At 37.1% G+C, this 23,620-nt stretch overlaps 1 protein-coding gene across 1 annotated transcript; it reads left to right on the top strand.

Moving 5' to 3' along the window:
- Positions 1 to 346: 346 nt before the first annotated feature.
- LOC138322182 (uncharacterized) lies at positions 347 to 23,404 on the top strand. Its single transcript, XM_069266232.1, has 11 exons — positions 347 to 974; positions 2,200 to 2,357; positions 2,771 to 2,808; positions 8,913 to 9,064; positions 13,432 to 13,569; positions 14,056 to 14,183; positions 15,036 to 15,204; positions 17,407 to 17,552; positions 19,723 to 19,838; positions 19,980 to 20,103; positions 20,854 to 23,404. Exons 1-11 carry the CDS (start codon positions 391 to 393, stop codon positions 21,120 to 21,122), a joined length of 2,022 nt encoding a protein of 673 aa, XP_069122333.1. The 5' UTR covers positions 347 to 390; the 3' UTR covers positions 21,123 to 23,404.
- Positions 23,405 to 23,620: the final 216 nt, after the last annotated feature.

Genomic DNA, 23,620 nt, shown 5'->3' with positions numbered 1-23,620 from the left:
AAACCCAGTATTTTAGACTTGAGTGAGAAACTCTCAAGTAGAGACGAGGACGAAATTCGTTTCAATATAAACTGTTTTAATGCTCCATATTTGAGGATTTTATGTATTTAATGCATTGTTTTACATCGTAAAATCATTTAAATGCATTTTGCAACACCAGCCTTACCACTGTTAATACAATAACATGAGAAATACACATAGTTCCCCTTGAAAACTGCTTTGGATGAAGACAAAATTTACGAAAAAAAATCAATGTGATATATTAATTATTTAATAAAAATCAAGGATAAGCAAAAGGGGTAAAAAAAGAGTGAGTATAGTCGCTTTCGAATGCACCTTTGATTGTATCACGTGACTTGTATTGACTACGGGATCATGTGACCATTCAAAATGGTGGACGTAAACATGACATTCGTGTCGTTTTTGATAGCTTTTATATGTATTGCTGTTGTTTCCTGTAACATCCAACAGTCTCATACTTTGCATAATAAACAAAAGTATGACAATATCCGTATATTTGATAATATCGGAATATCGCAAAAACAAAATGGAGCGATAAAACATTCATCAAACTCGTGGTCCGTGGAAGTAGGGAAACGAAACTTGGATCTACATACGGACAAAAAATATTCAAGTGTATCGAGACCACCATTAAAGGACGGAGAAATAATTGCATACACACCAGGCTCAATTGCACCTCAATTTTCGATATGGGGACTAGATGGCAAACTTGTTTATCCAAGTGAAATGTTTCTCAATTCTTCGATTATAATCCACGTATTCGACCCATCCTCAGGATTTCTTGAGTCAATGTGGACATCGGATGAAGGATTGAAGCCAATAGTAACTTCCGAGGTTTTAAATTCGACGCATTTTATTTTTATTCCAAAATCAGCGGAGATACATGACCTTTATGGGGCTCTGTGGATGAGAGACCGTATTCATCAGACAATGAAAAAACAGAATGTTCCATTGTAGGTCAATTGTTTCTGTTAAATGACTAGGTAGAATAACTTTTTTTTATGAAAGTCTAGGCAGGTCAAGAGCTTATCGGTTTTTATGCGAATCATCAAAATATTGACAAATTCCATGTGTAAATTTTAACCAAGTATGTACAATTACATATTGTACAAGTACAACTACATGTACATCAAGGACATATATATATATGAGAAGGATATGTCACACTGGGTTTTGGGGAAGTACAAGACAGGAGCTTTTGTGTTTGTGCATGTACTGACCGTGACGTTGGGCGACGACTGATTTTCCTTTAATATCCGCCGGTGCAGCCTTTGATGTAGCTTGCGGGTGCGAGAGTTACCATCTTACTCTCTGAAGCGGGCCGTCATTACATGGGCTGTCGTATTTTTTTAACGAAAATTTAAGACATATCCTCTAAATATTCTGTCCTTAAAGCAAGTAATTAAAATTTTGAATTTAATAAACTTTACATTGGTGTTTCTTTTGACTGGATAAGACAAGAATTTATTTGTTGAGAAAAATGTTTTTTTTTTAATTCTTGGTTCATAGGCGTCTCGCGTGGTGTTTAGTAATGTAAAGAGACAGTCACGAATCCTTCTCACTTATAAATCTTTAATGAACATATATTAATTTCTTTGTAGAGGGAATCTGCATATCAGGGACTCATCAGAATTTGAAAATTAGTGTTCTGGACTCGCTTTTAAAATCCTACTTTAATTACATTGTACTGACAATGCATGCAATTTACCTTCAGCAAATGTCCAAATGTTTGCTTAATTAAATTTTCCTGTACTCTGGAAATCGAATGTGCTGTTTGTGTACTCTAACCCGATCGAGAGCTTTTAATGTACCAGTTTCTCCAATATAGTACTCGTAGCAACCTGGGCATGATATACATGTACAGTATTAGAATTTATTGATTCACAAGTCATATTCGTATTCACAATGAATTTGCATTGATGCCTCTAAAAATGTGATCCTCTTTGACAAGATATACTGACAGTTTCACATTGTAGATCTCCACATTGTTTTTTTGAAGAATCTTGAATTTGTCTGTTAAATTCCAATTCTTTTGCTAGTTCTAGCTACATGTACCAATTTTTAATATCATTAAAGATCATGATGAGCACAGAATCTGTACCAAAGACTATTATGATTATGTTTATTGACTGCATGTGTACATATATTTATTCTATGATGTTTTTAATTTTTCACCAGGTCTAGATCTGGTTCAGATGTTGGTCTTGCTATGATGAGAATCCATTTTTCTGTTGTTCCCCTTGACAAACTTGGTAACTGGATTCCAGATGCATTGAGTCAGTGGCATTGTGTGGATCATCTTTGTGGCTATGATCAGGTTTTGGTCCAATCTAATGGTAATGACATAGAGAACAATTATATTATAACTTGTAACTATATGTAGCTATACTGTAGTTGTTATTATGGGAACAAAATACATGTACTTACATGTATTACACTTTGTGAATCAACTTAATAAAAAATGAATCATGTATAGAAATCTAATAATTAACTAAATAACTATAGATGTTTTTTTTTATTTTTATACTAATGCATCAAAGCAAAGCATGTGTACATATAGCACAAATCCAATTGCTGGTTTCATCTGTGACTCGATTATGATTTTAATTAATGCAAAAACATTCATAGGAAAATGTACATGGAAAAGATACTGCGTTACACTAAATGTTTCCATTATAGCTTGTCTTTCAATATATTTGGTCATAAATTATATTACAATTTTCATAGGATCCATTTTTGATCCATTCAGCCTCACAGTTTCCTGTTGTTGGTAAGAGACTGGATGATTAGATATGGTCATGAGGTTACACAAGTCCTATCAAGTTTGTTTTTGGGAACAAAAAACCTACCATTGGTGAGGGCTGGTATCTGGATGTGAGGCTGTCAGCTCTGTTAAAGGAGCAGTTGCCCTGGTTAACTAAAGAAATCTCGTTACTATATTTTCCATAAGGTAGAATCGAAATGGGGGTATTATTAGGTCTTTTGACCCGAAGGTCAGGATGACCTATTGTCATCATGCACCGTCCGTCGTCGTGCGCCGTGCGCCGTCCGCCGTCCGCCGCGCGCCGTGCGTAAACTTTTTATTCAAACGACTTCTTCTCAAGAACCAGAAGGCCCAGGGTACTCATATTTGGCGTGTAGGTTGCTGGGATGGAGGGCTACCAAGTTTGTTCAAATGAATGACCTTGACCTTCATTCAAGGTCACAGGGGTCAAAAAGGCTAAAATTTTTAAACAACTTCTTCTCAAGAACCAGAAGGCCCAGGGTACTGATATTTGCCCTGTAGGATGCTGGGATGAAGGGCTACCAAGTTTGTTCGAATAAATGACCTTGACCTTCATTCAAGGTCACGAGGGTCAAATAGGCTAAAATCCTTTAAACAACTTCTTGTGAATAACTAAGAGGCCTAGAGACCTGATATTAGGCCTGTGGCATGCTGGGATGAATGGGCTACCAAGTTTTGTTCAAAAATAAATGACCTTCACCTTCATTCAAGGTCACGAGGGTACAAATAGGCAAAAATCTTTAAACAACTTCTTCTCAAGAACCAGAAGGCCCAGGGTAACTGATAAAAGGGCGGCTGTGAATGCATGAGGGATGAAAAAAGGGCTACCAGGTCTACGACCAGACCACAAAAAGAGAGATGTATCAAAATGAATGACCTTGACCTTCAAAAATCAAAGATCCACAGGGGAAGTCATAAAGTCCAAAATCTTTAAAACAAGCTTCTTCTCAAGAATCCAGAAGGCCCAGGGTACTGATATTTGCCCTGTAGGATGCTGTGAAATTAAAAGGGCTACCAAGTTTGTTCAGATTAGAAATGACCCTTGAACGCTTCATTCAGTTGTTCACACTGGTCAAATAGGCTAAAAATACGCGAGGTTTAAAAATTAACTTCTTCATCTTGTGAATATACTAAAGAGGCACTAGAGACCCTGAGCTATTAGGACTGTTGGCCATGCATGGGAATGGAGGGCTTGCTACCAAGTATTGTATCTATAAAAATGACCTTGACCGTTCATTCAAGTGTCCACGAGGGTCAAAATCAGCATAAACTTTAAAATAACAACTTCTTCCTCAAAAGAACCAGGAAAGGCCCAGGGTTACTGATAGTTTGCCCTGTAGGATGCTGGGATAGAAAAGGGCTTACCATAGTTTGTTCACGACAGTAAATGACCTTGACACACTGCATTCAAGGTCACGAGGGGTTTTTTTCAAAATAGGTCTAATAAATCTTGATAAACGACTATTTTTGCTACTCAATAACCATAAGGCCCAGGGTACCTGGAGATATTGGGGAGCCCTTGATCCAGGTGCTTTGGATGGAAGGGGCTACCAGTATATGAACGAGAAAATGACCATGACCTACATACATGGACACAGTGGGGTCTAATTAGGCCTTATAACCTAAACAAAAAAACTGAACTGCTTAGAGTAAAAACTAAAGCCAGCCTATAGAACCTGATAATAGGCCTGTGTCATGCTGGGATGAAAAGGGCAGAAAACCAAGTTTGTTCAAGATAATGAAAAAAAATGACATTGACCCATCATTCAAAGGTCACGATGGGACAGCAAAATGCTAGAAAAACTTTAAAACACCAACTTCTCCTATAGAATGTGAAACAGAAGCGGCCCAGGGTACCTGTTAAATTGCCCTGTAAGGATGCTGGGTATGAAAGGGGGTGGTGGCTAACGTGTCGAACTACACGGAGAAGTTTGTTTCAAATAACAAAGACATTGACTCTTCAACTCAATGACACGAGGGTCAAATCATGAAAACAACCTTTTAAATAACATCATGTGAATAACAAGAGAGGCACAGGAGAACCTTGATAATATCATGAGGCATGCCTGGGATAAAAAAAAATAAAAAAAAAAAAAAAAAATAAAAAAATTAAAAAAAAAATAACACAGAGGTATTGGTCACCTTCAATTGTGTAACTAATGAATGACCTTTACCTTCATTCTGACTGGTATCAAGGAGGGTCATATAGGCCAAAATATTTCTTAAACACAAAAAACATTTTGCTCAATAAACACAAAAGTCCAGGGTTATGAAGAATATGGGCCTGTAGGAAGCAGGGTTTAAGGCACCTAGCACAACGATAGTTCATATTAAAGGACCCTATAAGGCCTAGCAATGTCAAGGTCACGATGGTTCTAAATAGGGCATCAATCTATCATTAAACAAATTCTTCTTTTTCTGAATAACCAGGAAGGCCCAGAGTACTGAAGATTGGGACTGTGACATGCTTGATAATAAGGGGGGGGGGGGGTTGTGGAGTTTTTGGAGTGACTACCAACTAAGTTGCGGCCAATGAATGACCTCTTGATCGTTACATTCAAAGGTAACAGTTGGCTCAAATAGGCTAAAAATACCTTTAAATGAACTGCTTTGTAGAATAACTAAGAATCCCCCCTCTAGAGAGCCTGATATTGGGCACTGTAGCATGCTGTGGATAATAGGACTGAGGGTCTTATACTCAAGTTTGGGCTTCAAATGAATTGACATTGGACCTTCATTCAAAGGTCACTGAGGGTGCAAAAAGGCTAAAGATCTTTTTAAAACAACTACTAAACTTCCATAAAACCAGAATGTCCCAGGGTACTTGTATATATCCCCTTGTAGGATGCTGGGATGATAAAAAGGGCGCTAAAGACACACTACATCTGCTTAAGGTGTGTTCAATATAAATGACCTTGACCTTCATTCAAGGTCACGGGGTCAAATAGGGCTAAAATCTTTAAACGACTTCTTCTCAAGAACCAGAAGGCCCAGGGTACTCATATTTGGGACTGTGACATGCTGGATGAAGGGCTACCAAGTTTGTTCGAATAAATGACCTTGACCTACATTAATCAAGGTCACAGGGGGTCAAATAGGCTAAAAAACCTTTAAACATAACTTCTTGGTGAATAACTAAGAGGCCCTATAGTACTGATATTAGGCCTGTGGGATGAAGGGCTTCCAAGTTTGTTCTAAATAAATGGACATTGACTTCATTCAAGGATCACGAGAGGTCAAATAGGCTAAAATCTTTAAACAACTTCTTTTGAATAACTAAGAGGCTTAGAGTACATGATATTAGGCCTGTGGCATGCTGGAATAATGGCGACTACCAAGTTTGTTCAAATAATTACATTGACCTTCATTCAAGGTCACGAGGGTCAAAAAGGCTAAAATCTTTAAACGTGACGTTCTACATCTCTTAACTTTCTTCCCAATCTCAGATGAACCACACTGCCCAGGGACCATTATTATTTGCCCTGTCTGACATGCAGTGATGAAGGGTTAAACCTGCTCTCCGGAGTTCTGAAGATTGATCAATATAAAAGACCTTGTCTCAAGAACCAGAAGGCCCAGGGTACTCATATTTGGCGTGTAGGTTGCTGGGATGGAGGGCTACCAAGTTTGTTCAAATGAATGACCTTGACCTTCATTCAAGGTCACAGGGGTCAAAAAGGCTAAAATTTTTAAACAACTTCTTCTCAAGAACCAGAAGGCCCAGGGTACTGATATTTGCCCTGTAGGATGCTGGATGAAGGGCTACCAAGTTTGTTCGAATAAATGACCTTGACCTTCATTCAAGGTCACGAGGGTCAAATAGGCTAAAATCCTTTAAACAACTTCTTGTGAATGAACTAAGAGGCCTAGAGACCTGATATTAGGCCTGTGGCATGCTGGGATGAAGGGCTACCAGTTTGTTCAAATAAATGACCTTGACCTTCATTCAAGGTCACGAGGGTCAAATAGGCTAAAATCTTTAAACAACTTCTTCTCAAGAACCAGAAGGCCCAGGGTACTGATATTGGGCCTGTGACATGCTTGGATGAAGGGCTACCAAGTTTGTTCAAATGAATGACCTTGACCTTCAATCAAGATCACAGGGGTCAAAAAGGCCAAAATCTTTAAACAACTTCTTCTCAAGAACCAGAAGGCCCAGGGGTACTGATATTTGCCCTGTAGGATGCTGGGATGAAGGGCTACCAAGTTTGTTCAAATAAATGACCTTGACCTTCATTCAAGGTCACACTGGTCAAATAGGCTAAAATCCTTTAAATAACTTCTTGTGAATAACTAAGAGGCCTAGAGACCTGATATTGGGACTGTGGCATGCTGGGGATGGAGGGCTACCAAGTTTGTTCAAATAAATGACCTTGACCTTCATTCAAGGTCACGAGGGTCAAAAAGGCTAAAATCTTTAAACAACTTCTTCTCAAGAACCAGAAGGCCCAGGGTACTGATATTTGCCCTGTAGGATGCTTGGATGAAGGGCTACCAAGTTTGTTCAAATAAATGACCTTGACCTTCATTCAAGGTCACGAGGGTCAAATAGGCTAAATTCTTTTAAACGACTTCTCTTCTCAAGAACCAAAGGCCCAGGGTACTCATATTGGGACTGTGACATGCTTGGATGAAGGGCTACCAAGTTTGTTCGAATAAATGACCTTGACCTTCAGTTCAAGGTCACAGGGGTCAAATAGGCTAAAATCCTTTAAATAAACTTCTTGTGAATAACTAAAATTCCTATAGACCTGATATTAGGGCCTGTGGGATGAAGGGGCTACCAAGTTTGTTCAAATAAATGACATTGACCTTCATTTCAAGGTCACGAGGGTCAAATAGGCTAAAATCTTTAAACAACTTCTTGTGAATAACTAAGAGGCCTAGAGACCTGATATTAGGCCTGATGGCATGCTGGAATGAAGGGCTAACCAAGTTTGTTCAAATAAATTACATTGACCTTCATTCAAGGTCACGAGGGTCAAAATAGGCTAAAATCTTTAAACAACTTCTTCTCAAGAACCAGAAGGCCCAGGGTACTGATATTTGCCCTGTAGGATGCTTGGATGAACGGCTACCAAGTTTGTTCAAATGAATGACCTTTACCTTCATTCAAGGTCACGGGGGTCAAAAAGGCTAAAATTTTTAAACGACTTCTTCTCAAGAACCAGAAGGCCCAGGGTACTGATATTTGGCCTGTAGGATGCTGGGATGAAGGGCTACCAAGTTAGTTCAAATTTAATGACCTTAACCTTCATTCAAGGTCACAGGGTTCAAATAGGCTAAAATCATTTAAACAAATTCTTGTGAATAACTATGAGGCCTAGAGACCTGATATTAGGCCTGTGGCATGCTGGGATGAAGGGCTACCAAGTTTGTCCAAATGAATGACCTTGATCTTCATTCAAGGTCACAGGGGTCAAATAGGCTAAAATCTTTAAATGAATTCTTCTTAAGAACCAGAAGGCCCAGAGTACTGATATTGGGCATGTAGCATGCTGGGATAAAGGACTACCAAGTTTGTTCAAATGAATTACCTTGACCTTCAATCAAGGTCACAGTGGTCAAATAGGCTAAAATCTTTAAACGATTATGTTGTATTGTACAAATAGTCAGATGACCGTTAAGGCCCATGGGCCTCTTGTTTTTACACATCTTTTCTTTTTGAAAATTTTACCAACTTGAACTTAACATAACACAACATAGCTGGTTAAAAATATCTGGAAATAACATGAAATTATTTACTGTATTTTTGCAAGTAGAATGCACACTTTTTTTCATAAATAATCAAGTCAAACGTTGGGGTGTGCACTATAACACAGGTGCAAGGTATGGTCAGGCCCTGTGTCATAATCACTGACCAGCATGTCCTAGTGTAATGAAATTGCACTATCTTCTATTTGGAGGTCAATAATGGTCTTTTCATACAATGAAAGGAGTGTGACAAGGCAGGGTCATTAGCCCAAATTTTCAAACTATTTCATGCATACATATACATTTTCGTGTAAAAAACGACAATTCCAATTATTTATCTATTCTTGTCTTTTGTTTTTAAAAGGTGATCAATGATTACTTATTAAATACCAGATATATTTTTTCACTTTAGGTTCAAATGATGCAGAAGTCGGGAGCAGTGGGAGTTGTAGTCTTTTCCGACAAGGATGAACCTATACAAGAGTTAACCTGTAAAGCTAGTCAGTGTAACACCCCTCTATCTATACCCGCTACCATGGTGGAGTACAGTACTTTGTATACAGGGTAAGTCAGTGTAACACCCCTCTGTCTATACCAGCTACCATGGTGGAGTACAGTACTTTGTATACAGGGTAAGTCAGTGTAACACCCCTCTGTCTATACCAGCTACCATGGTGGAGTACAGTACTTTGTATACGGGGTAAGTCAGTGTAACACCCCTCTGTATATACCAGCTACAATGGTGTAGTACAGTACTTTGTATACAGGGTAAGTCAGTGTAACACCCCTCTGTCTATACCAGCTACCATGGTGGAGTACAGTACTTTGTATACAGGGTAAGTCAGTGTAACACCCCTCTGTCTATACCAGCTACAACGGTGGAGTGCAGTACTTTGTATACAGGGTAAGTCAGTTTAACACCCCTCTGTCTATACCAGCTACCATGGTGGAGTACAGTACTTTGTATACAGGGTAAGTCAGTGTAACACCCCTCTGTCTATACCAGCTACCATGGTGGAGTACAGTACTTTGTATACAGGATAAGTCAGTGTAACACCCCTCTGTCTATACCGGCTACCATGGTGGAGTACAGTACTTTGTATACAGGGTAAGTCAGTGTAACACCCCTCAGTCTATACCAGCTACCATGGTGGAGTACAGTACTTTGTATACAGGATAAGTCAGTGTAACACCCCTCTGTCTATACCGGCTACCATGGTGGAGTACAGTACTTTGTATACAGGGTAAGTCAGTGTAACACCCCTCTGTCTATACCAGCTACCATGGTGGAGTACAGTACTTTGTACACAGGGTAAGTCAGTGTAACACCCCTCTGTCTATACCAGCTACCATGGTGGAGTACAGTACTTTGTATACAGGGTAAGTCAGTGTAACACCCCTCTGTCTATACCAGCTACCATAGTGAAGTACAGTACTTTGTTACAGGGTAAGTCAGTGTAACACCCCTCTGTCTATACCAGCTACCATAGTGGAGTACAGTACTTTGTATACAGGGTAAGTCAGTGTAACACCCCTCTGTCTATACCAGCTACCATGGTGGAGTACAGTACTTTGTATACAGGTTAAGTCATTGTAACACCCCTCTGTCTATACCAGCTACAACGGTGGAGTACAGTACTTTGTATACAGGGTAAGCCAGTGTAACACCCCTCTGTCTATACCAGCTACCACGGTGCAGTACAGTACTTTGTAGACAGGGTAAGTCAGTGTAACACCCCTCTGTCTATACCAGCTACCATGGTGGAGTACAGTACTTTGTGTACAGGGTAAGTCAGTGTAACACCCCTCTATCTATACCAGCTACCATGGTGGAGTACAGTACTTTGTATACAGGGTAAGCCAGTGTAACACCCCTCTATCTATACCAGCTACCATGGTGGAGTACAGTACTTTGTAGACAGGGTAAGTCAGTGTAACACCCCTCTGTCTATACCAGCTACCATGGTGGAGTACAGTACTTTGTATACAGGGTAAGTCAGTGTAACACCCCTCTGTCTATACCAGCTACCATGGTGGAGTACAGTACTTTGTATACAGGGTAAGTCAGTGTAACACCCCTCTGTCTATACCAGCTACCATGGTGGAGTACAGTACTTTGTATAATACAGGGTAAGTCAGTGTAACACCCCTCTGTCTATACCAGCTACCATGGTGGAGTACAGTACTTTGTATACAGGATAAGTCAGTGTAACACCCCTCTGTCTATACCGGCTACCATGGTGGAGTACAGTACTTTGTATACAGGGTAAGTCAGTGTAACACCCCTCTGTCTATACCAGCTACCATGGTGGAGTACAGTACTTTGTATACAGGGTAAGTCAGTGTAACACCCCTCTGTCTATACCAGCTACCATGGTGGAGTACAGTACTTTGTATACAGGGTAAGTCAGTGTAACACCCCTCTGTCTATACCAGCTACCATGGTGGAGTACAGTACTTTGTATACAGGGTAAGTCATTGTAACACCCCTCTGTCTATACCAGCTACCATGGTGGAGTACAGTACTTTGTATACAGGGTAAGTCAGTGTAACACCCCTCTGTATATACCAGCTACAATGGTGGAGTACAGTACTTTGTATACAGGGTAAGTCAGTGTAACACCCCTCTGTCTATACCAGCTACCATGGTGGAGTACAGTACTTTGTATACAGGATAAGTCAGTGTAACACCCCTCTGTCTATACCGGCTACCATGGTGGAGTACAGTACTTTGTATACAGGGTAAGTCAGTGTAACACCCCTCTGTCTATACCAGCTACCATGGTGGAGTACAGTACTTTGTATACAGGGTAAGTCAGTGTAACACCCCTCTGTCTATACCAGCTACCATGGTGGAGTACAGTACTTTGTATACAGGGTAAGTCAGTGTAACACCCCTCTGTCTATACCAGCTACCATGGTGGAGTATAGTACTTTGTATACAGGGTAAGTCAGTGTAACACCCCTCTGTCTATACCAGCTACCATGGTGGAGTACAGTACTTTGTATACAGGGTAAGTCAGTGTAACACCCCTCTGTCTATACCAGCTACCATGGTGGAGTACAGTACTTTGTATACAGGGTAAGTCAGTGTAACACCCCTCTGTCTATACCAGCTACCACGGTGGAGTACAGTACTTTGTATACAGGGTAAGTCAGTGTAACACCCCTCTGTCTATACCAGCTACCATGGTGGAGTACAGTACTTTGTATACAGGATAAGTCAGTGTAACACCCCTCTGTCTATACCACAGTACTTTGTATACAGGGTAAGCCAGTGTAACACCCCTCTGTCTATACCAGCTACCATGGTGGAGTACAGTACTTTGTATACAGGGTAAGTCAGTGTAACACCCCTCTGTCCATACCAGCTACCATGGTGGAGTACAGTACTTTGTATACAGGTTAAGTCTGTGTAACACCCCTCTGTCTATACCAGCTACCATGGTGGAGTACAGTACTTTGTATACAGGGTAAGTCAGTGTAACACCCCTCTGTATATACCAGCTACAATGGTGTAGTACAGTACTTTGTATACAGGGTAAGTCAGTGTAACACCCCTCTGTCTATACCAGCTACCATGGTGGAGTACAGTACTTTGTATACAGGGTAAGTCAGTGTAACACCCCTCTGTCTATACCAGCTACCATGGTGGAGTACAGTACTTTGTATACAGGGTAAGTCAGTGTAACACCCCTCTGTCTATACCAGCTACCATGGTGGAGTACAGTACTTTGTATACAGGGTAAGTCAGTGTAACACCCCTCTGTCTATACCAGCTACCATGGTGGAGTACAGTACTTTGTATACAGGGTAAGTCAGTGTAACACCCCTCTGTCTATACCAGCTACCATGGTGGAGTACAGTACTTTGTATACAGGGTAAGTCAGTGTAACACCCCTCTGTCTATACCAGCTACCATGGTGGAGTACAGTACTTTGTATACAGGGTAAGTCAGTGTAACACCCCTCTGTCTATACCAGCTACCATGGTGGAGTACAGTACTTTGTATACAGGGTAAATATAGAGGGACACTTGGTAGTTGAGTACATGGTTAAGTTTAAGTTGTACTACTAACCTTTTGCCTTTGAATAGCAATTAATATTACATACATGTAACTAAAAGGCCTAGAGACATAATATTAGACCTGTGACATGCTGGAATGAATGGCTACCAAGTTTGTGCAAATGAATGACCTTGACCTTCATTCAATGTCACAGGGGTCAAATAGGCTAAAATCTTTAAACAACTTCTTGTGAATAACTAAGGAGCCTTTAGATCTGATATTAGGCTTGTGACATGCTGGGATAAAGGGTTACCAAATTTGTTAAAATAAAGGACCTTAACCTTCATTGAAGGTCACAGGGGTCATAGGCTAAAATCTTTTAAACAACTTCAGGTCAAGAACCAAAAATCATAGGGTACTCATATTGAGCCTGCGGGAGCAGGATGCTGGGTTGAAGGGCTACCAAGTTTGTTCAAATGAAGGACCTTGACCTTCATTCAAAGTTAAATGGGCTAAAATCTTTAAATGACTTCTTTTTAAGAACCAAAAGGCCCAAAAGGACCTTCATTCAAGATCACAGGGGTCAAATAAGCTAATATCTTCAAACAAATTCTTGTGAATAACTAAGAGGCCTTGAGAACTGATATTGGGCCTGTAGCATACTAGGATAAAGAGCTACCTAGTTTTTTGAAGTGAATGACCTTTATGTACTTTTTTATGCCATATAATATTAGTCAGATGACCGTTAAGGCCCATGGCCCTCTTGTTTTTTTAAGTTTGTTGATATTGCAAAATTTCAAACAACTATGTTTTTAATAATAATGTCAAATGAGGGAACAAAATTTTCAATAATTTTTTTATTAATATTTGAAAAACATTAATATTTTTTTGACAATTTTCATTATTTTTCTTGCTCTTTTTACAGGAATAATATTTTCAGCATCAGTTTCCAGAACACTCCGTCAGAGAACTTTTTCCTAGCTGTAAACCAGGCCGGAGAACTGTCGGAGCTGGGCTGGTTCCTGTATCCTTCCATGGATTTCCTTGTGTGGCAGGCTCAGTGGTAATTACAACACACAAAAATATGATAGCATTTAAGTCCAGAAAGAAGTACACCTATTGATACCTCCCATATGACACAACATTGGTTAAATAATTGAAAATTGATTTGATAAGTTTCATATAAATACATTATTTAGGGGAAATACATAGATATGGAAAATCATTTCACAAGGAGTATGATGAGTAGAATTTTTATGCAAAAATAAATCAGATTACAAAATTAGTAGAGTTTTTGTTTAAACAATGATTTGTATGGTCGGTAATTTGAAGTAAGCAGTAATTTGTGTTGCAGTATATAATTATTGCCGTATATAATTACTGTTCATGTACCTCCATTTTAAGAAGAAAGACACATTGAAAATTCTAACTAAAGCATGTAATAAAGAAGTGTCGTATTTTGTTCAGTAAAGACAATTTTGTTTTGTGTTGCAGATTCAATTTAAAAATACATTTTGGGTGGTTTTAGTACATAGTGTTTATCTTTTAGGTTTTTGTACAGAGCTGATCTTGATAGAAGACTTCAGACACAAGCTACTATTATCAGTATCTTCTCAGAGAAAATAATGCATGGGAAACAAGGCGTTGTTGTTAATGTAACATTACCTGATGTTAAAGGTAGGTAACATTTGGTAGCTAAGAAAAACAACTGCATGAATGTGCAAATGATAATTATATAGTTAGATCTATTCCTAATCATAGTGTCATAGTTTCCATTTACCTTAAACAATAACAGTTTTTACTGATCCAAAAGGAATCCATAATAATGTGTGAATACAGGGGTTTTGAGTTTATCGTTAGGTAATCTCACCTTTTGGTGATAAAAATGTAACAACATAATCACTGGAAGTTGGAACTAACCGACAGTAAATTTTACTATACACATATCATTTAGGTAATGTGGAATTGACATATTGATAGGTAATAATTATAGAAAAAAAAAGATATTAAATATCATATCAATAGAAGTCATGCTATCTTAATAATTATTTTTTTTACTTCAAATATTTTTATTTTTTTTTTTCAATTTTTGTCCATTTTAAAATATTCTTACTAAGGTCTTATATTATTTTCCAATACATGTTTGGTAATGGTCAAAGATAACTTTTGACAAAGTACAATTTACCATCATTAAGTCCAATACCTATAAGTCATAGTGGGATTTTTCCATCAACTTTCATCCATGCTATATATATATTATTTCAACTGTTGAAGATAATATGAGTGAATTTGTAACTTACAGCTCTTCACCTTTAGATGATGCATTGTTCAATTGCCTTATAAATGTATATACAATTTCAGCCACAAGCCAAAGGTAGTCTTACAATTTGAGATTTTTACATTTAAAGATATATGCCAAGATTAAGTATGCCAAGATGAGGACAATGTTGTCCACTATAGCCAGTTTTAACTGTTAAAAGGGAGACAAATCAAACAATAGTTGATAAAGTTACTTCTTTATACTTACAGAATTACAGAATTATTCCAAGATGGAATTGGATATGTCCCTATCATGTCCAGGAACCATGGATACGGAGTGTCCCCACTGGGATCATACCATCAACCTGTACGTGTGCTGTGACCCCGGATCTCCCCTATGTGGGATGGAATTGGGACGCTGGATAAGTGCCTTCCGACGGTACATATACCTATCATTCCCTATTTTGACTCATACTTTGATGAATTTTTGTCACAATTTGATATTGCTACATTATAAATACCAAGGGTGATGGTACCAATGCATTAAGATGTTTTTAGGTCATCTGACCCAAAGGGTCAGGATAACCTATTGTCATCATGCACCGTCAGTCGTCGCGCGTGTACGTAAACTTTTCATTCAAACGACTTCTACTCAAGAACCGAAAGGCCCAGTATACTCATATCGGGCCTACAGCATGCTAGGATTAAGGGCTACCAAGTTTGTTTAATAAATGACCTTGACCTTCATTCAATGTCACAGGGGTCAAATAGGCTAAACTCTTTAAACAGTTTTCTTCTCAATAACCGAAAGTCTCAGGTTTCTCATACTGGGCCTGCAGCATGCTTTGATGATGAGCTACCAAGTTAGTTCAAATTAATGACCTTGACTGTCTTTCAAAGTCGCAGGGGCCAAATAGGTTAAAATCTTTAAAGGGACATGAACCTTAGATAAGTTGTTCTGTATGCTTAGATATGGTTTTCAGATGTTTATTGAATATTTTGTTACGAGGATTGGTTGTCTAAAACGACAGGAAAATGTGGGGAATACCTACCCCAAAAATGATAAGAATAGACGGTAATATTCTGTTTTTGGAACACAAAACGAAAGCTGGTCGAAAACGAGGTTATAATGAACAACAGACTTGCTGACTCGACAAGGAATATTAATTTTCCACATTTTAAGATTATTTTCTTATTGACAATGGTTGACATATGACGCCATATTTGTTAATATTCATTATAAAACAATTTGTATTTAGCGTAAGAATGATAAGTCAAAAGTCAAACGAGACATTTCATAATCGGGGACCGCGAAGGGAGGTTCTTGACTTATTGCACATATGTACATCACGCAAGTATAAAGTGGGAAGTTGCTCCCGTCTGTTGCATTTCAGCGATCCGTCAATATTTACCTACTTTCCCAATTGCGCACGTTACTGACTCTTGTTGTACTCCGTTTTCTATCGGAATTCATTTGTGTTCGCTTCACCCACGTTTTTGACCCACCATTTGTTTACATTCATTCAATTTGTGTAGTGCATTGTGGGAGGTCGCTTAAGTTCAACACTACTATTTTTATCACACTATCGTTGCAAAATTCAACCGGCCAGTTCAAAATACAGAAAGATCAAATTTCCATTATAATTATTTTATTTGACACATTTGCACAATAACTGATATTTATTACTTAGTAAGGTATCTGACACATTTGAATTATGTATTTTACTCAAAACAAGGTTTATTTAGGTTCATGTCCCTTTAAAAGACTTCTTGAGAATAACCAGGAGGCCTAGAGACCTGATATTGGACCTGTGACATGCTGGAATGAAGGGCTTCCAAGTTTGTTCAAAGGTCACAGGGGTCAAATAGGCTTAAATCTTTAAATGACATCTCAAGAACCGAAAGGTCCAGGATACTCATATTGGGCCTGCAGTATGCTGGGCTACCAGGTTTGTGCAAATGAATGACCTTGACTTTCATTCCAGGTCACAGGGGTCAAATAGGCTAAAATCTTTAAACGACTTCTTGTGAATAGTTAAGAGGCCTAGACACCTGATATTGGGCATGTGACATGCTGGAATGAAGGGCTACCAAGTTTGTTCAAATGAATGATTTAAAATCAAGGTCACAGGAGTCAAATTCTAAAATCTTAAAACGGCTATGTTGTATTGTAATAATAGTCAGATGACTGTTAGGGCCCATGCGCCTCTTGTTATGATTATTGTTGTGGTGTAAGGAGTCTGTTTTTAGAATACAGATTTGAGTTGGAAGATATTTAATGATTTATAAAGGGGCAGTCCTTCGTGCCCTTGCTACGGTCACAGATACACGAAAATATAAGAAAAAACACAATCTTCAAAATTCATTTCTTTGAGTTCATGCTAGACAATTATTACATCATATACTTCAATAGTTTAAAGTGCATCCTTTTATTTCTAAATTATGCCTTCTACATGAAATAGAAAATAAAAATAAACAAGTAGAGCTTCGCTCTTCCTATGCCGTGCATGATTGGTATTAAAACATCTGGCTGCGCCCTTTAAGGCCTTGCCTTCAGTCATATTACAAAGATAGATTGTGTGAGAACAGGATATTGAATAAGAGATTGTTTATTCCTAAAGGCAATATTTTCTATGTACAGGAGGATTGGTCGGTGGACAACAGATGTTTCGCCTCTCTTCCCACTTCTCACTAGCTCAACGTGTGTATTCACCATGAAAACTGAGCCTTGGGCAATGCCTTGGAAGCCATCTCTGAATCTCAGATTTTCTAAGACTCGAATAGCAGGTAAGATTATCTACTATCAACACTTTAATTAGATTTACTATCCAAGAACTAATTAAGATTCTGTATTTATCATAACCATGGATACTTTTGAATAGAGAATGTTGCTTAGTTAGACACCATCAATAAAATTAATCTATAATTAAGTCATTCATGAGATATTGAGATGTGAAGGTCACTGCAAGTAAGTCATTGCGTATAGCTTGTGCATCTAAAATTTATATAATAAAAGTAACTGTCATCCACTGATATTGTCATGTGAAATTACCATTAGTTTAGATTCAGTAGCTATTCTGGGTCCAGATTCATGGAAATTTCTTTGCTAAAAGGAATTCCTTAACTTTAAATTCCCCATAAAGGAAAGCATTTACAAAAGTTAAAGAAAACTCTTAAGTTAAGGAGTCTTCCTTAAAATTTGTAATGCTTTTTTATGGAGAATTTTAAGTGACAGAATCCTTTAAAAGTAAGGAGTGTTCCTGAAAATGGACCTTGTTGGGCTAAAATCCTAATGTTTCTGTTAGGAAGGAAGAATTAAACTCCTTAGAATTTCTTTGGCTGCAGAGGAAGGGTCTGTATCTCTTTGATTCCTCGGAGGGGAAGGGAAGGTACATTATACATAGGGGTCGGGTTCCTTTCATTTGTGAAGTTGCGATTGGAATGAGATCTTTACAGTTCAAAAAAAACATTAACAACACTCTAAGAGCTTCATTTCTTCATGGATTTCCTCCTAAGTGCACGTACAGTAAAACCTGCCTTAGCGACCATCTCTGTAGTTAGACCACCTGCTTAACAAGCCTACTTTACTAGGGCCCTAATGATCTATTCCAACCCAGTTTGACCTGTGTTGAAAGGCCACTTGGCTATAAAGACCATTTTCCTCCTGTTCTTTGGATAGATAGGTTCGACTGTGTACAAAGAGAATCAAAGCATTTTGGACAAGTCAGGTTAAAATGAATGTTTTGATTTTATGAATTCACAGTAGAAGCTATTGGGGCTTTATTTAATCAAGGGTTTTTAAAAAAAAAATAAGTTTGAGTTTCACTGTTGTCAGATCAAAGTGTTTTGTTCATGTAAATCAATTCACATTAAGAAATGTCGAGGACCAAAATCAGACACATATACTGGGGGTAGATTCTGTGATTTTGTTATGCTTGTATTTATGACAGATATTTCAAATAGAAGCCTGATTTTTTACTTGATCTAGATTTTATAATTTATACCAATATTAAATTCCATTTTATGACAGATATTTCAAATAGAAGCCTGGTTTTTCACTTGACCTAGGTTATATAATCTAACTCCATTTTCTGACAGTGATATTTCAAATAGAAGCCTGATTTTTTACTTGATCTAGATTTTATAATTTATACCAATATTAAATTCCATTTTATGACAGATATTTCAAATAGAAGCCTGGTTTTTCACTTGACCTAGGTTATATAATCTAACTCCATTTTCTGACAGATATTTTTAATAGAAGCCTGATTTTCTGACAGATATTTTTAATAGAAGCCTGATTTTGTACTTGATCTAGATTTTATAATTTATACCAATATTAAATTCCATTTTATGACAGATATTTCAAATAGAAGCCTGGTTTTTCACTTGACCTAGGTTATATAATCTAACTCCATTTTCTGACAGTGATATTTCAAATAGAAGCCTGATTTTTTACTTGATCTAGATTTTATAATTTATACCAATATTAAATTCCATTTTATGACAGATATTTCAAATAGAAGCCTGGTTTTTCACTTGACCTAGGTTATATAATCTAACTCCATTTTCTGACAGATATTTTTAATAGAAGCCTGATTTTGTACTTGATCTAGATTTTATAATTTATACCAATATTAAATTCCATTTTATGACAGATATTTCAAATAGAAGCCTGGTTTTTCACTTGACCTAGGTTATATAATCTAACTCCATTTTCTGACAGATATTTCAAATAGAAGCCTGATTTTTTTACTTGATCTAGGTTTTATAATTTATACCAATATTTAGTTCCATTTTATGACAGATATTTCAAATAGAAGCCTGATTTTTCTCTTGATCTAGGTTTTATAATCTAACTCCATTTTCTGACAGATGTTTTAATTAATAGAAGCCTGATTTTTCACTTGATCTAGGTTTTATAATCTAACTCCATTGTTATTTCTCTGTTTTGTAGGTGACCTGGTCCCAGTCAATGTCACTGTGTTGTATGAACCAGGAGCCACATTTGATAAATCCTACAACTCGCATTTTAAGACGCACAGTTTCAGAGTGCCTAATGGTATTAAAAAGGTGATCATGACATGCAACAACCACAGAGTTTATTTTATTATTAATTGATATTTGTAATTTTGAATTCTAGATTTTTTCGTTTTATAATTTCTATAAGTAAACCCACAAACACAGCTTTGTATAATCTTTTGATGTTTTTAGGTGGAGGTATTTGCAGTGATTACAGGACATGGCAGTGATGAGAATGGATGTGGAGAATTTTGTGTAACATCTCACCATTTCAGAGTGAATAAAGAAATCAACAACATCACATTTAGTAATGCAGGTAAATTTAGTTTATTTTCTAAATTTGTTCAGTAATACTTTTTAAAATCCTTTAGATGATTTACCTCAAACGAACAGATTTCTATCTTTTGTTATTTTATGGATCCCATATAAACTCTTGATATTATGTACATGTGTGAATACATGCGTGTAGTTTGGATAGAGTACATATATATATGTGTAATATTGGTTGCCAATATGTTGCTGAAAAGGAAGTTAACTTACATCATGTGTCCACGTCTTATCAATATTTCCTTTTGAACAGTGACCCTGTAAACCTGATATAGGGCTTGTATGATGATGATGGACTACTCAGTGTTTTTGAATTTTTTTTTTATGTTGAATGACTTTGAGTTCCAACCAAGGTCACTAGGGTCAAATAAGCACAACCTTTCTTAAACAGCTTCTTCTCATCATGCTGATGTGAATCCTGAATTAATATTTAAGGTCAAAGAGTTCATATAGGCCGACATCATCTTTTACATAATGCACAGGCATAAAAACATATAATTTAGTCATATATAATGCATGACTGATATGTTGAAACAAATCCTACTATTCACTTGAATGTTAACATGTATTTTTTAAAATATAATGGCAACCAGCTTTGCATCACCACATACTTGTAGAGAGCTATCCCAATTGTTTTCTCATTTCATTGTTAGAACTTTCTGTTTGAGGTAATGTGTAATACAATGTACTTAAACATATAAAGCCTTCACCGATTTAACAAGATAACATACTTGTGTAGGTACTCCTCTGGGCTGTGCTGACCAAGTGCCACATGGGGTGGAGCCGAACGAGCACGGTACCTGGCTGTATGGCAGGAACGGCTGGTGTGACGGACAAAATGTGTCCCCTTGGGTGATAGATGTAACAGACCAGCTCGGACCACCAGGAACAGACAATACCCTGTCCTACTTTGGATGGTTCAATGGTACAGATCCGAACCCCATACAGAACCCTGGTATCATTATATTATATTCCTATTTGGTGTATTATAAGGAATTCACGGTGTAGAAATAGTGCATTTACGAGAGGAAAAATACATGCTGAATGACCTTTCATTCATTACAAGAGAAACGCAAGTTTTTATTTTGGATTCCTTATATGTTTTACTAAATTATATAAATTTTATACCGTGTATCTTATTTCTACAACAGTGGTGATCTTAAAATAACATTCCTTCATTTGTTTGGACAAATGTTGAATTACATCTGTTACGTGTATGCTGCCTATCAGTGACAGATTGAATCAGTACTTAATGCATCCTCGATACTCCATGTGTTGTTATCACTTACGCTATATCCACCTATTGGCTATCTCATAGTAAAACTGAAGGCAACAGAAGATACAAATAATTTTATCCTTTGATGCATATCAAAAGAATTGTACAATAATAATGGTACACTGTGGTTGACTGTGTTGCTTTGGAGATGGGCGTCACTCTCTGTGTAATCTTCAAACGAAGAACTCTTTCTTTTGAACTTTCTCCAGTTTTACTGGGGTTGATATTACGTCAGTAATAGTACCTCTGGAATATCTAGGATGTACTAAATGGTGCAGGAATTTTCATGTAGCATAAATCATTTAATAAGTAATTATAATTATTACTTAAGAAACTATTAAGTGATCTATGTGCATCAATTTAGAAGTAATGTTAAGATTATACTATTTACTGTTTTGGAAAAAACACATCCTTTCTACTTGGTTTCATCTAGACATCATACAAGTAAAGGAACGCCAATTTGTTATTTATAACATCCTACAATGTAGATGGCAGAATATTCTATTTATTCATGCATTTATATATTATTTAAAGCTGACAATGCAAATTAAAACATTGTGTTGTTCAAAATGAAAAAAAAAGTATTTTAAACTTTTTGCAGATGACCGTTGTGTAGGTATCGGCCATCATTTTCGAAGAAATTTATTTTGGCCACCCATATAAACGATGGCCTATATACAGGGTCATCTGTGGATTATTTGAAAGATTTCTTTTTTATCTCAACATGAGTGGTTTTAACTTGCATTATTAGCTTTAATTCCCATTGTTTTCTATATACATGGAAAAATATTAGTAGTATATTCGGAAAGTGAGTAAACTCCTCTAGGAGTGTAATGATGAACATTTAGCTTTTTTTTTTTTTACATAGATTGATTTTTTTTATTGTCTTATATTCAAAATGGTGAATGGAATGGGACTCATTCACGTACCACGTGATACCCGATAACGTTTGTGCGGGACTATTGTTTCTATTGGTGATGGAATGACGTCAAATGACGTTATCGCGGGGTAACGTCATTTCAGCGGGAAGATTACAAAGAGTGACGTTCCATCACCACTGGAGATACTAGTCCCCCACAAACGTTATCGGGTATCACGTGGTACGTGAATTAGTCCCATTCCAAGTTACTTTTACATATCAATTCAGTAACAATTTTGATTTTGACTTTTCAATAACCAAAAGGCTATGGGATGAGTCATACACCAGTATCTTTCTCGCACAATTTCTTACAAGTTTTGTTTGAATATTTATGTATTTGAGCTTTATTCGAGTTCACATATAAGCAAAATATTGCAAAAAGCTATTAACAGCAGTACATCATGCAGCTCGAATCTCAATGTCATTTTATTGGACCAGCAGTATGATTCAATCAAGAGCTACATGTATGTAGTTTGTCGTTTGTTAAAATTGTCAGCCTTGCAGACCTTCATTTATAGTCCACTAAAGCTGCCTACATTGCATATTGTTAGACATTTTTTGCATTGTGGTATCTGCTGTGTTCAGAGGAAACTGACCAAGGTCCTTATTATTTTGTCAGTATTTAATTTTGTTTAGAGACTCCGTTTTAACTCGGATCTTTAAATATGCTGACATATTTAAATGACACTGGATGTTAATAGGACGTTATAAAAAAGAAAAGAAACAACATGACAACCTCACCTTTTATTCTGCCTATGTGAGTACCATTCCACAAACTTCATTTGAATGAATGGTTGCATTCTTGTTATGGTGTCATGGTTAGAAGAATAAGGTATAAGGTATGAATTTGTGGTTGACCTGCATACATGTACATTGTTTCTTCGTGCAAGTGGAATTTCTTCTCGTCCAGTAGAAATTATTAACAATTACTTGAATATAAAAGTACATGTGTATGCACGTTTTTGTAATGTATTTTTTATCTATTTTATTTACGATTTTCAGCCTTGATTTAAAATTAAATCTGTTAACACATTGCACAGGAACTACGCTGTGAATGATCTCCTGAATAAATATTTTGTTATAACCTTTATCAAACCTTGTGTTGTTTTGTTTACATTTATTTACTTACATGTACATGTATGAAATGAATAACGTTTCTGAAAATGAAAGCAACAATATACACTTGTATTAAGTAAATTCAAAAATCACTTTACATACATACAGTTTATTTCGAATAACTTCTTCTGGCTCATAATATGTATGGCAGTTTGTGAAAAAGCTCATTTTTATCGATGTTAATAAAAAGCAATT

This window comes from Argopecten irradians, chromosome 4 (assembly GCF_041381155.1).
Source record: "Argopecten irradians isolate NY chromosome 4, Ai_NY, whole genome shotgun sequence".
Classification (NCBI taxonomy): Eukaryota; Metazoa; Mollusca; class Bivalvia; order Pectinida; family Pectinidae; genus Argopecten; species Argopecten irradians.
Note: the sequence above shows the minus strand (reverse complement) of the source record. Positions and strands in the feature narration are given on the sequence as shown.

Coding starts and splice junctions, on each gene's coding strand:
- LOC138322182 (XM_069266232.1), top strand. CDS start 391: ATGGTGGACGTAAACATGACATTCGTGTCGTTTTTGATAGCTTTTATA. Junction 14,184..15,035: donor AACATTACCTGATGTTAAAG/GTAGGTAACATT, acceptor TTATACTTACAG/AATTACAGAATTATTCCAAG. Junction 20,104..20,853: donor CATCACATTTAGTAATGCAG/GTAAATTTAGTT, acceptor ATACTTGTGTAG/GTACTCCTCTGGGCTGTGCT.